The sequence below is a fragment of the Leopardus geoffroyi genome, chromosome A1 (assembly GCF_018350155.1).
Source record: "Leopardus geoffroyi isolate Oge1 chromosome A1, O.geoffroyi_Oge1_pat1.0, whole genome shotgun sequence".
Taxonomy (NCBI): Eukaryota; Metazoa; Chordata; class Mammalia; order Carnivora; family Felidae; genus Leopardus; species Leopardus geoffroyi.
The window spans coordinates 114,538,938-114,554,184 of record NC_059326.1 but is presented as its reverse complement, the minus strand read 5'-3'; the positions used below and the strand labels follow the sequence as shown (position 1 = coordinate 114,554,184).

Sequence of the window (15,247 nt, the reverse complement as noted above, 5' to 3'; positions counted from 1 at the left end):
TCCCCTGTGATAAGACACACTTGTCTTGCTTATCTCATAGACTGGTTGTGAAGTTCAAATAAAGTAATGGATTCAAAAGCATAATATGCCACAAAATAAGGAGAAATAAAGTAAAAAAATCAAGTATGGGGGATGTTCAGAGGCAGAAGAGATCACTTTAAGGGTGCAGAGGGGACTGATATGGGCTGAGCCTCCTACCCCCCCCCCCAAAAAAAGTCCACTCAAGTTCTAGGATGGCCAGGAGCTATATAAGCAGACTGTGGGGGAAGGAGTGAGAGATGAGGCTTAAAAAAAAAAACAAAGTCAATGTGGCAAACCTTGAATACTGGGATAAAAAATTGAGGCTTCATCTAGCTGCCAATGGGAGGGGTGTGTATACGTGTGTATGCACACAAGTGTCATTAAAGGGTTTCTAAGTGAGGTCAAGATATGAACAGAGTAGTTGGTTTTAAGGAAATTCAGCTACTAACCAGTGGATACAGACAGACTGGAGTTGGGAGAAGGTTATAGGGAGTATTCTTACATGACCTAGAGTGGGAGCAGTGAGACTAGGAAGAAAAGCGACTTGTGGTTGTTAAGAATCATCAAGCTTGATGAATGGCTGGATAAAAGGATAAAGGAAAATTTAAAAATGACTTGGATTTTGAACCAGAGTGATACCATTACATAACTGATATCAAGAGAAGGAGATGGCTGGAGGACAGACAAGACCTTGCACGGCATGAAAAGTAGCATGGAGTATTAAATGCCCTGGCTGAGTCTGACCCTGAGTACGCTACCAGGCATCACTCAGAAAACCAGAGGCTGAGGCTCCACGGTGACTGATGGCAAGGTGCCATGCTGAAACCACTTTAAAAATCAAAGGCGAGTCACAAAATTCTAAGTTATAGCAATACACAAATACAATACTAAAAGAAGTCATTGTACTATAGCTATAACAATTTTTATTGCTTTTACAAAAGAACTTCAACACTCAAAAAGTTAATATTCAGGAATCCTATCATCACTTACCTGAAAACATCAGGGAAAAGTTCAATTACTGAAAAACCAGATTTCACCCAACTTAAAGGAAATAAACTTTCAACCCACCCCAGCAAAGGACATATATGGAATGAAGTGTTTACTTTGACAACAACAACAGTGCTACACATTCTGGGATCAAGCTACAGTTCAAGGCTAACAGTATGAATGTTTGCTATTTTTTTTTTAAGTTTATTTCTTTACTTTGAGAGAGAGAGAGCACGAGCAGGGGTGGAGCAGACAGAGAGAGGGAGAGAGAGAAAATCGCAAGCAGACTTTGCACTGTCAGCATGGAGCTGGATGAGGGGCTTGAATTCACAAACTGCAAGATCAAGACCTGAGCCAAAACTAAGAGTCAGATACTGAATTGGTTGAGCGACCCAGGAGCTCCAATATGAATCTGTTTTAAGAGCAATATGGAATGTGGATATATGTAAGCACGTTCTCTGAACACTAAGGCTTATTTCTGGCCCTAGCACTGTGCTTTACTTCCTAGCTTAGGTAATGGAACAAAGGAGAACATATAAGGTAAACAATAATTTCAGATCAAAGTACCTACAACATGAACTCTTAAAATGGTAGTGGCAAGACCAGAGAAGAGGAAGGTATATAAACTAACAAAAAATCAATGGCTGTGGTTGAACTGAGTCACAGATGACCAAGACAGGCTGATAATCTGAATAGAACAAGACTAAAACAGTTTGAGTTGATTATTTAAAAAGTCTTTTAAAAATTTCTACTATTAGAATAAAAATAGCAAATAGAACCACACATACTATAGCTAGAATCCAAGCAGTAGATGTAAAATATTTCATGAGTTAAGGAGAGATAGTAGTAAAACTCTTGCTTTCATTTCAAAATTCCTTTTATGGTATATATGTGACTTACATTTATTTTAGTGACATTAAAACCAAAGAAATTCTTTAATACAATCAATTAAGTTCTCCTAAGTTTGATAACATCAGATACTAACTAGTAACCTGAGTAATATAAGCTTTCATGTTTATTGTGTTAATATCAGCTTGAGTTCTGGTTCTGCCTAAGGCTACTCTTACTATAATTAATAAAGTTATTCATTCAGTCATGCTCACCAAAAATAGAACATCTCTTATGTATATACAGAGCATTTACTGACCAAGAATATCAAGGTGAATAACGGTAGCAATTGGCAGGAGGGACTCACACCCCAAAAGAGTCAACACAGAGGTATAAAAATGATTACAGAGCTGTGTAATAAGGGCAATAACAAACATGTTATGTTAGGCTAGAAAACATATCTGCCTTGAGAAACTAGAATGGTTTCACAGAAGGGATAGTAGTATACAAGCTGGGTCTAAAAGGACAAGTTGCCTTCTGGCAGAGAAAGACTTTCTGGCAGGTGCAAAGGAAGAGAAACATAAAAGCTGATTGAGTGTTCCAGGCAGCAGTGGCAGCTGTTAGTAAGTAAGCTGTAAGGACTCTGATTGGCATGTTAATGCATGATGCACTGAAACCTGGTGGCAAAGGTATCATATTTGGCCAGCAGAGTGGTTTTTTTGTTGATTTGTTTTTAATGTGCATTGAACATCTGTAGGCAGTATCTGCACTCTCCAGTTGCTAATCCACTATATTCTCTAGTCTGTCATCTAGCTGTTTTCATACACCTGGTACCTTGGACACAAGTGGGTTTATGTTCCCTGATATAGGCCTTGAGGGAGCCACTGATAGTTTTAAATGGGGAGGGGGAAGACATGGTACAACGTTTTATAAAGATAATATCATCTGTGGGAAAACTTCTCAATGCTCAATTTAAATAGAAAATCAAAATAGAAATTACAAAGTATTTTATAATTAGATGAATGGCAAAACACTTTATTCATACTATGGAAAAATATCGAGAAGTTTTAAAAAATGAGATATATCTAGAAGACTACCATGGAAAGATCTCCAAGATGTGTTATATGCAAAAGAAGCTGGTTGCAGAATTTAGGGTGTGTATGTGAGAGAATAGGAGGATTGGGACAGAGGGGATAATAGCATTTTTGCCTTAATCAGTAAATGCTTTTTTAAAAACAAAACAAAACAAAATCTATATTCATATAATGCTTAAATAATTAACACTTTTTAAAAAGGAAAGAATTAACTTTGGGAGCAGGGTGGAAGATTAATTACAGAGAGAAGAAACTGGAGGCAGGGGGACCAATTACAAAGTCATGATAATCCAGTAAAAAGATGAAAAAGGCTTAATCCAAAAAGATATGAATGGAAAACAAAGTGTATTTGAGAAACTACAGAGAAAAAAATAACAGATGATGATGGCTGAGAGTAAGAGAAATGGAAGATTAAGTCAACTCCCGAAGTCCCTAAGTTTTCCAATTTTACTACCTACATACATACCATTAAAAAAGGCACAAGCCCAAAATGGAGTCACTTGTGCTAAGCGCAAGTCATCAAACCACAACTTAACTTCTCCTAGGAAGGGAATCTTAAACCAGTAAATCTGGAATTACCTGGTCAGCACTAGAGAGGTAATCTGCCTGATGGACCCCTGCTCTCCCGCAAAGGAAGGTAACCTTGTCTGAAACAATCAGCTCTTTGCTAGAATAACCACCTTGTGCCACCTCCTTCTGCCTATTAAAGTCTTTCATTTTGCACAGCTCTCTGGAGCTCCTTTCTATCAGCTCGAAGGGATGCTGTTGATTCAGGTATTGCTGAATAAAGCCAAGAAGATCTGTAAAATTTACCAGCTGAATTTTATTTTTTAAATGATTCTAAACAAAATGTAAAGTCTATTAGAAATGATTTTACAGGTGTGCCTGAGTGGCTCAGTAGGTCGAGCATCCAACTTCGGCTCAGGTCATGATCTCAGGGTCCATGAGTTTGAGCCCCCATCGGGCTCTGTGCTGACAGCTCAGACAGAGCCTGGAGGCTGCTTCGGATTCTGTGTCTCCCTCTCACGCCCCTCCCCACCCATGCTCTGTCTCTTTCTCTCTCTGTGAAAAATAAACTTAAAAAAAAATTTTTTTTAAAGAAATGATTTTACAAAACTGTGGGATATCTTGACAGCCAAGACGGGGAATGATGCACGTCTAGAAGACGGCTGTTTTCAAATATAAAACAATTTTTTTTATATGGTTCATCTGATCAAGAGATAGCTTTCTTTTTTTTCTCAAGAGATAGCTTTCTAACAATTAACCTCATCAACCACCCCCACCCCCAATTTCTAACATCTACAATATATGAAATGTTAAATACTTGAGTATCATAAGGATAGCCTAAATAAAAACTCAAGCATACAAATATATAGTGTTTTTAGGGGCTGTAGCATCATAAAGAACTGAATTTGCATCCCAACTTCCTTATTTCTTAGCTGTGTAGCCCAGGGCAAGACACTTTAGCCTCTTTGAGCCTCATTTCCTTTGCCTATAAATAGGGACAGTAAGTACCTCAAAGGATTGTCTAAGGATTAAATGAAATGAAAGCATAAAATGTCTAGCAGATTTGGGGCTCCTGAAAAACATGCACTCCTTAAGAAATTCACACTACTGGTCAGATTATAAATTGGTATGATTTAAAAACAAGAAAACATATTATCAAGAATCTTAAATATGTGCATACTCTGGGTCTCCATAATAACCACTCCTAGCAATAATTCTAGGAAATAACCTTAAACAGAGGGAAGGCTTTATTCACAAAAATGCTCACACAGCATTATTGATAAAGTCTAAAATCTTAAACAACTTCAATATTCAGTGAAAGAGGAACAGTTAAATAATTTATCCAGAATAAAAATTATAAAATTTTTCTTAAAGAGCTTTTATTGTTTTCCTTTCACTTACGAGAGCAATACATGTTACCTGTGGAAAATAAAGCCCCAAGAAAATTAAAATTACCCATACACAAAAGTTTTCAGTAATACAGGAAAAGTGCTACATTAAGTAAAATAGCAAAACACAAAACTGAAAATACAGTACGAATTCAACTTCTGACAATTCTAAAAAGAGATTAGATGAATATGTATCAAAATATGTATCAAAATATGAACAGCTGTTTCTAATTGGTTGTGACATACAGGGATGACTTTTAAAATTATTATCAAATTAATTTCATTTTGTATTACAGGCATGCATTACCACAAAACCACAAAAATAAAACATCTAAAGCTTCTAATGTGACAAGTCAGGTGGACAATGGGCCTTGGATTGGGGTCTCCAATAAGATTCCAATAATCTCAAGACAAAAAAATTAGTAGTGAGTCCATATCCATAAAAATATATAAACAGGGGTGCTTGGGTGGCTCAGTAGGTTAAGTGTCCAACTTCGGCTCAGGTCATAATCTCGCGATTTGTGAGTTCAAGCCCTGCGTCGGGTTCTGTGAGGATAGCTCAGAGACTGGAGCCTGCTTCGGATTCTATGCTCCTCCTCTCTCTGCCCCTCCCATGCTCATGCTGTGTCTCTGTCTCTCAATAATAAATAAACGTTAAAAAAAAAAATAAAAAATATATGTATATAAACAGAAAAAAGTTAAAGATCAATTATAAACACCTTAAAACAGGAGGCCACAGAGCAGAAATTCCGTAAGAAATCAGAAATGAAAGTTAACAATCGCTTCTACATAGTCTACTTTAAAAAAAATTTTTAAGTTTATTTTGAGAGAGAGAGAGAGCACAAGCAGGGGAGGGTCAGAGAGAAGTAGACAGAATCCCAAGCAGGCTCTGCAACATCAGTGCAGAGCCTGATACGGGGCAAACCCATGATTCATGAGATCATGACCGAAGCCAACATCAAGAGTTGGATGCTTAACCGACTGTGCCACCCAGGTGCCCCTAGTCTACTTTTTAAGATATGGTAGTCAGAAAAGACCTCTTAAAAATACTAACAGAAAAATTCACATTCTGTTGTTGATGGAACTTACATTTAGTAGAGGAAATAAGCTATATATCTTGTTATATATCTATAAGAAGAAAAATGTGATTAATATTCCAAAAGAGGTATATCACAAAGTGCTACAACATCAAAGAAAAAAATAACACGTTGGGGATTCAGAAAGGCTTTATAGAGGTGGTAGAACCTGGAATGGACAAACCTTTTCTTTATAGGATTTTGATGGTTAATATTAAAAGCAAAGAGGAAAGGGGAAACAAAGCAATAAAAGCCAAAAAGTACTAAGAAAGTGGAGGATCAATGAATCAGGGCTGCTTGCTATAAACATCCTTTTGGCAACACCCAATTTCCCTCATAGGATTCTTTGCACACCAAGGGTCCTGCGTATCTATAATTTGGTCTCGTGAGTAGACCAGGAAGAGGCTCTGTGCAGATCTCTGGATAGGTGTATCTCCTACTGTAAATTAATAACCTTATATGCGAATTTACAAATCAGTCTCCAGAGAGTGTGGTTAGTGAGAATCAGTTCCCCAGAGCCTGATTACCCCTAAACACACACACACACACACACACACACACACACACAAATGGAGTTTTTACCCTTGCAAAACTGAGAGAGGTCATATATATGAGTCACTACTTGAACATCAGGTAGGTTTTATCCACCTACAAGGGTAAAAGACACTCTGGCAGTCGGGATAGTGGGGTCGGGAGTGCTTAAAAACCACCAACCTGTCAAAGGCAGTGGAAAAACTGAGAAGCAGTAACAGGTGTCAGTCCCGCAGGCCTTGTGGAAGCAAACCCTACAGGAATCAACTCCAGCTGTTGAGAAAATCACTAACAAGAGAAAAGGCCACGTAACTTACCCACCATTTACAGTTATTCACCCACCATTTACAAGAAGGGAAGTGGGGCAAGTGAATCAACCATAACAAGTCGGAGATAAAAAGTAGGCAAGCGAGTACTAAAGGAGGGACTCAGCCCCTGGGAGGTGGGAAATTAGTGAAGCAACTCTTAGAAATAAATGGTAATTAAGAGGAAATATTTGTGCACTAAAGGGAGAGGATGCTGGATGGACAAAATGGCCAGAGTATGTGATCACTGGTGGACACACTGCACAGCTCTAAACTCAACAGAATGCAAATTAAGATAGAACTACTAACAATTATACACACACAATAAGACAAACTTTTTTTTTTTTTAATGAATTATATGAAGCACTTGAGTGCCTGAAAAACTCAAGGATGGCTTAATGTTCAAAAATAGACCTTAAGGTTCAAAAATAGACCTCCTGCTCTAAGAGAATTAAGACGAAAAACATTAGAGGGGCTCACACTTAAACATTACATATTCTTTTGTATAATCTCACTTTTATTTACAGTTCTGTAAACAGTACACTGACCCACAAAACATATTCTATTTATTTTAATAAACAGTGTATCACGTACCAGGCAGATTTTTATTAAACTCCTGGAATTAAAAGTAAAGGACACTTAAGGATAATCATTAACTCCCATTTCAATTAGGGCTGAGTTCTACGTTTGTGTGAACATAGGTGGAGATTGTGCCCTGGAAACAGAGTACTGTCCTAGACCTGATTATAATCATTATCTAGGAACAAAGTAGAGAGGTATTTTAAAGTCCACCTAACCTGAGACAAGGAAGAAAGGTTGGAGGAGGACGTAAAAAAATAAGGCAGATACAGATAACTTTTCATTCCTCTTGGAAGACTCCCAGATAAAAGAAACACGGTACTAGCCTGGACACTGCTACAATTATTACATTATCTGGAATCAAAGGAAAGGAGTACTTTAGAGTCCACCTTTCTGCCAGATAAAGATGAAAGATTAAGGGATAAAAACAATAAAGCAGATATGCTTCTACTCCTCTTGCAAATTCTGGATAGCTGTGATAGCTAAGATACACATTCAAAACAAATCAATGGCTACTAAAAGAATCATTTAATTCTAACAAACAGCAAGAAAAGGATAGTTTACTTTTTTTTTTTTTTTATTTTTTTTCAACGTTCATTCATCTTTGGGACAGAGAGAGACAGAGCATGAACGGGGGAGGGGCAGAGAGAGAGGGAGACACAGAATCGGAAACAGGCTCCAGGCTCTGAGCCATCAGCCCAGAGCCCGACGCGGGGCTCGAACTCCCGGACCGCGAGATCGTGACCTGGCTGAAGTCGGACGCCCAACCGACCGCGCCACCCAGGCGCCCCAAAGGATAGTTTATTTAATAAAACTGGTGCTACCACAACTGATTACTCAGTAGGAAGCAAGTTAGATCTCCCACCGCACATGCCACTTACAAAAATATTCCAGGCAGACCAAAGATCTAAAGGTAAAAATACAGAAACATTAAATAACATTTACATAGATTCAAGGGCAAGGAGCTATCCTCAAGCAAGTAAAGAAACCATTAGGAAAAGTGTAAGAAATTTAATGATGTAAACATCTTGCTTTTCTGTATGGCAAAACAACTCATAAAGTTCAAAGACAAACGAGAGAAAATAATTGTAACACACCTGAGGGATAAAGGAGTTAATAACCTTAAAATGCACAGAACTTGTACAGAGTGAAAAGACTCCTCTATTTTTTTTTAAAATGGACAAAAGATAGGTACATAACTCATTAAAAATATAAAAGGCCAATAAAGATAGAAAAAGACCAGTAGTCATGAAACCGCTAGGTATTATTTTTCACCCATCAGATTGCCAAAAGAGACAGACTGATGACACGAGTGATGGGAAAGGTGGAAACCAGCATTGCATGTATGCACTGCTGGTAGGCATGAGAAATGCTATCATCTTAGTGGAAAACTACCTGGTATTATCTAATACAACTGAAGATTCATGTACTCCTAGAATTCCTAACCCACTCCTAGGTGTCTAAACTACAGAAACAAAACCATGATTACACAAGATATGTGTACAAGTTTATTAAGCACAGCATTATTTGTAGTGCCAAAAATATAACTAACTTGAACATCCAGGAAAAGGAGGAATGATTAAACAAATGATGGTACATCCGTTCTATGAAATATCATGTAGTTATCTAAAAGGATGAGTAACATTTATAGGTATTAATGTCCATGGTATAATGGTAAATGGAAAAAAGGGGAGGGGTGCCTGGCTGGCTCAGTCCATAGAGCATGCAACTCTTGATCCTGGGGTTCTAAGTTTGAGCCCCATACTGGGTAAAGAGATGACTTAAAAACAAAATCTTAAAAAAAAAAAAAAAAGGCCTTACAAAAAAGGGGGGGAGGGGAAGACTGCAGTATACTATTCACTAATAAAAGCAACTTTTTGTATACAGATGAATGTTTTTATATTTTTTGTACCAGTATTAAGAAAGATAATGGGGTGCCTGGCTGGCTCAGTCAACAGAGCGTGTGACCCTTGCTTGGTCTCAGGGTTGTGAGTTCAAGCCCCACGCTGGGCTTGTTTACTTAAAAAAATTAAAAAAGACAAGCAAAGCCTTTTTTTTTTTGCAAAGTGGAAGCCTGTGAAAGATACTGTTGGCTTTTCCTGTGTATTCTTTTGGTTATTAGACATTTCGCAAAAGAGAAGTTTTGCCTTTTAATAAAAAAAGGAAAACCCATGTTTTTTGTTTTTGTTTTTGTTTTTTTTTGGTCTGTGTGTTTAACTACCACACCTACATATATGAAGGTCCCAAGGTCTCTGCAACTTATATGGACCAGTAATGATTGGGAACACAATAGAGGACAGTTAGAAGAATCAGAAATAAATGCATAGAAACCCATTAAACTAATCTTGCAGCAACACATTTTTTTTTTTTTTTTTAAACATAACAGGACAGGCCTATTTTCAAAAACAAATAAAGCTACTACTCCATGGGGGGGGGGGTAGTGGTAAAAAGCTGTTGTCCTATTACATCTAAAATTCTCAGTAGTTATTTGTCAGCATAGCTTTGAAGATGAAAATGCCCTCTAGCAAACCTTTACCAACCAAACTCCCAATCAACAGGATCCTGACTTTTCTATTTTCATATTTCATCTTAAGGAAGTACATGGCTTTGGTACTGTTTTCCAGAAAAGGGTTCATTAAAAGGGGCAGGACTACATTTTTAAAGATTTCAGGATCAAATAATATTTAGAAAGAGACCATTAATGGAGCCTAAAACTGAAAAGTGTTTTCAATCACTTCAAAAACTCATTCATCCAACCCTCAATTACTCATCCTTAACAGGGGGCGCCCTGCTATGCAATGCTCAAAACCAAGCATGCCTGAAAACATCTTAAACTAACTGAATGAAAAGCTGCCCAATCACAGGCCAGCTGCTTGAAAACTCCACCCGTGAGTACAGGAAGAATACTTTTGATTGGAAGACGGTTGTGTTTACTACGGTGTGTGGTGCAAATTGGAAAGGACCACATGTCTAGGGTCCAAAGGAAATCTCTTTAATGAAAACGAAAAACAAATGTCCAGTTCTCATCCTAGGCTAGTCATTGTCATTAACAGAACCTCAACATAGCTACTGTAATTCTTGAGCAATTTTGCAAACTGGTGAAAAATTCTAAAGGCTGTGAGTTTTGTTGTGGTAGTTTTCTCACCTATGTCCCTTAATATACATACAAGCTTAAGTTTATTCTCAAAACTAAATCTGCCTTTGCTTCTGTATGCACACAGCTCCATGAGAGACCCCAACACACTTCTAATGTACCCTTAACTTTAATTTCCAAGAATCACTGCAACTTTTTACTTGGTTTGGGAAACCACTTCATGAGCCCAGTGGTAAAATTATTCAGTATTTAGCTTAGTAGGTGTCCAGCATTTCAGTGAGCTTCAAAAACCTCTGTCCTTAGGGAGCTCAGCAAACAACAAAGTGAATGGGTAGCCATTTCAGGTGCAGAGCTCATTAGCAATTCATCTGATGGAGGAAACAACTAGAATATAAAATTCTAACTGAAAAGCTAGGGCAGACTAGGCCTTAGGTCGAAGTATGCATATAATAGTGGATCCTAATTATGTTTTTCATTTATGGGAGTAAATTTTTGGATCTGAGATAGACACCTCTCCCCCATCCCAACCTAGAAAGCAATCTTTTAAAGAAAGCACAGAGTATTTTACAACCAAATCCCCTCCTTAAGCATCACCCTCATCCCTTTATATTCCTGGTAGCTTTTTATAAATTCGCCCCACTGAAGCCACATAAATGCCCAAACAGCCTTTTCTTATTTAGCATGGAGAAAGATGAAAGAATGTGAACTCAAGTAGCAGAAGGAAAGGCTAAGCCAGCCGCAAGCTAAACAACCCATAAAGCCTGCCTATCAGAGGAAAAGAAAAAAAAAAAAGGGAAAAAAAAAAAAAAAAAGCCTAACACCACTAATCAATAGGTAGAAAAATGAGTATCAGAAGCCTACAATATTAACATTAAATCTCAGGAAATCATTCCCACTTACAGCAAATAAAATATCTGCAGAAGCAAGTTCATCACGAAAATTTACCTTCTGTCTATTACATTCCAAAAGAATCTCCCTATTTTCATAGTCTTAACAGAGAAGCTAGGGCTGCTATCAGAATGAGGAACTAAAGAGGCTTGCCAAAGCTCAAAGACAATATTGTGCCGCCACATTAACAAAAATAACACAAGGTCCCAAATGCTAGTTAAGTTCTATTTTACCGAATAACTTCAATCACGAAATACACCAAGGCCAAGTAGTCAAAAACGCCCAAGCTCCAACACAAAGTTTCAAAACAAAACCTCTCCCAGGGTTGAGGGAGTAGCCGAGCTGGGAGCAAAAAAGCACCACCTAGCAGCCCCATTCCGCTCCTAAGACACATCTCAAACTTATCAAAAACAGCCACAACCGCAGCTCCTGTCACCCAGAAGCTCAAAGAGAAAGGGAGCCTGAAGAGTCCTGAGAGCTGGCCTTTCTGGAGACCGCCAGGCCAAGCCCGGCTCAGACAAGAAGGAAGTAACTGCCTGATAAAAAAGCCCCGAGCAGCTCCAACTGCAGCCTCTGTGCCTCCCACAATTGCCCACATTCCCGCCCCACTCGGGGCTCCCGGGAGGAAGGGAACAGGGTGCAGATTTCCAGGGAGGCTGCGAACTACAGGTCCGCGTCTTTCAGGGAGCAGCGACAGCACCAGCCGAACTCTGAGGGGCCCAGGAGCCCAGGGTTCGGGAGCCTGCTCGCAAGGCGTGTTTTGGGGGTGTGGGGGGGACGCTGAGAAAGGGGTCGCTGAGGAGGCGGGGCCTGTCGGGTGGAGGCAGCAGCTCTTGGCGCCCTGGCTGCCCCCCGGGGGAAACCGGGGCGCGCACCCCGACGCGGAAGCCATGCCGGCCAGAGCTCGGGGTGCCGAGGAGCCGGTGGGGGGCGCTGAGGAGATCTGGGGGCGAGGAACTGGGTCACCCCCACCCCACCGCCCCCTCACAAAGGCCCCCGGGGAGGCCGCCCGCAGGCCCCGCAGCCCCGGCCTCAAGTGCCTGCCTCGGCCGCCACTCACCGCTAGGTCCTGGGGCACCGCCCCGCTCATAGCCCGCACTGTGCCGGCCCGCCAGGCCCGAGTGCGCAGCGCAGGCCCCGGATCTCCACCCGCCGCCGCCGCCGCCGCGGGGACCGAGGCCGAGGCCGAGGCCGCGGTATCCGCGAACAGAAGCAGCAGCCGCTTGCCCACCGGGGAGGCCGCCGCGTCCGCCATCGCCAGGGCCGGCCAGACCCGCGCTCCCACCCGCCGCCTCCCACCACCTCTGCCGCTGAGCGCCCGATCCGCCCGCAAGGCCTCCCTCCGCACCACCCGCGGCCGCGGCTCCCCCCCACCCCCCCCAACAGCCACCACCAACCACCGGCGCCGCGCAGCGCCCCCCGTGGCCGGGAGCGGAGCCACAGCCCGGGCCCCGCACAGCGCCCCCCGCGCTCTGGAGCGGGACGGCAGCTCCGGGCCCCTCGCAGTGCTCCGCCCCAACCTCCCCCGGGCCTGCAGTGCCCCCTGCGGCAGGGAGGGGAATTGCAGTTTAGGCGGGGGTAGGGAAGTGGGCGGGCCCTTCAGTCTTCTTGGTACCATCCTGGTCCCAACCTTCCTTCTGGGGTGTCCCATATGTGAGAAGGCTGTAGCTTACCCGCCTCGGACACCCAAGACTTTTACTGGGGTAGGGGGCTTGAGGGGCAAGGTACCTAGAGGTAGCGTTTTGAGCTCAGCAGTTAGCACCGCAATAACTATTCATTTCCTATCCTGAAAATATGCCCTATCAGTCCTGTCATTATCTTTTAGAAAACTCTCCCCACTAGTCCCTGGGACACATTGTCTTCTCACTGGCCCATAACATGGTACCATCCTATTCTATACTACTAATACTTCATAGGTTCCTTTCCATTGACCAATGTGCTACATCCACTGGATGTTGTAATACCACTCTTTCCACTGGGTGAAGGCCAATGTGTTTCCAACATCTTGGTATATTTACTTAAACCGATGGAACTTCTTCCCTTTCCAAGTCTGCCAATGTTATTCAGTACAGGTGTTTCTCAATTCAACTTTTAGGGGAATTGGAAAGAGATCAGCAATAAAGAGATTCTCTTTGGCTCAACAGCACCTCATCTTACCATGGAAGTAGTGGCGTTGGGGGCCAAAAAAAAAAAAAAAAAAAACCCCAACCACTCCTATCTCAATTCATTTAATACAAGTGTGGGAGATTGACAGTTCCTGTTAGAAAAGGGATTGTAGAGAAGGAGAGATACCGAATTTTTTGCCTAGATGGTCATTCACACCAGGCACTGGGAAACCTCAATCATTAAAACATTAACATTGGTGGGGTACCTGGGTGGCTCAGCCTGTTAAGCATTCGACTTTGGCTCAGGTCATGATCTCACGGCTCGTGAGTTTGAGCCCTGCGTCAGGCTCTGACTGACAGCTTGAAGCCTGGAGCCTGCTTCGGATTCTGTGTCTTCCTCTCTTTCTCTGCCCCTCCCCCGCTTGCACACACTCAAAAATAAACATTAAAAAAATCCATTAACATTGGTAATATCAGAGACTAGCACAGGTTCTATAGCTTTATAGATGCAGACTGAGTATATATGCAAGTAGATACAAACCAGAAATCACGGATTGTTACCCTCAAAGTGGCCATTTCTTTCAATGATCTGCACTACAGAAAGAGCAGTAGCTGGTTCTTTCTCCAAGACTTAAGTGCTTACCCAGTTATCTCCTGACTATATCTTTTCTTTACCCTAGACATACTTTCCTTGCAAAGGTTGGGGTCTGCACTGGGGATCGGGGAGCAACTACTGACTTTTCTAAAAGTACAAAACCACTAGAGGAAGTCATTCTAGAACTAACCTTGTGGAATGCCAAAGAAACATTTCCTTGGACTTTTTCTCTTCCTATTCCTTAGAACCTCCACCTCCCATAAGCCAACCTGAGTCCTGAATCAGAATGCTTTCCTGGGCCAAAAGACACCTCTTAAAGCACATGGCCTACAAATTGTAGTTGGTAATAGAACCAGGGTGAATCCCTAAGACCTACCTGCTTTGCAGGATTCCTACCAAAATTCACTGTTGAGACTTTCTCCCATAAGGAGCTCTAATTACAGCCCCAGTGTCTAAAGCTGGATTCTCACAGCACCGGAGACAGAAATATGCCTAAGCTCAGGGATGGGAAGGCAAAGATGAGAAATTCATTCAACAAACATAGTAGGCACTTTTCATGTGCTATTAACTTTTCAACATGCCAGGGACACAACACTGAACAGAACCCTTGTGTTCTCATGGAGTTCTTCCTTATACTAGCAGGACTTCAGGAACAGAAAATGAAATCACACTTCGCTTCACAGAAAATAGTAGAAAAATCTAACAACAACAACAAATGAACAGAAAGGAAAAAAAAGTCATTTGAGATGCTCAAACTTGACTCTTGCTCAAACGGTAGGTGAAATGAAACAGCAGCAGTGTTAAGTAAGGAAAAAACTTACAATACTGAGACTTCTTTAACCACATGCCAAAGCCCCACCCTCATCAAAGCCTCTTCTTGGTTTCTGGGGCAGGTGACAACCCTCACTATTTATGGAGTGTATTTTCATCCCCTCAAAGGTTCCTGCTCCAGGTTATCAAGCCAATCCTGTCCTCTTGCACACTTCATTGGTATTCAATGATGAGTGCCACAAATCTGAAGCAGGAAACTGGGACGGAGGCTAAGCAACTTGACTCTTCTTGCTGCCTGGCAAGTCAGCACCACAACTGGTAAAGAAAGGCTACTCCTTAGGGACAGAGGCTCCTGCCTGGATCTCTAAGCAACGACATTTTACCCAAACTGCAAGAATGCTAACACAGGGAAAAGGGTGGAATAGAAATGTCTAAAGAGAGTGAGCCACACACCTTCCCTGAGCACATGAACATCCCA

At 41.4% G+C, this 15,247-nt stretch overlaps 1 protein-coding gene across 2 annotated transcripts in view; it reads right to left on the bottom strand.

The window, feature by feature from the left end:
• The window catches only part of KDM3B (lysine demethylase 3B), a 70,464-nt gene extending 57,794 nt beyond the window's left edge, over positions 1 to 12,670 (bottom strand). The window contains exon 1 of one of the 2 annotated variants that reach the window (XM_045490368.1): positions 12,359 to 12,670. In XM_045490368.1, coding sequence (XP_045346324.1) covers positions 12,359 to 12,553 — 195 coding nt within the window. In that variant the 5' untranslated portion in view covers positions 12,554 to 12,670. The remainder of the gene's footprint in view (positions 1 to 12,358) is intronic. The other variant, XM_045490378.1, reaches the window with a different exon arrangement.
• Positions 12,671 to 15,247: the final 2,577 nt, after the last annotated feature.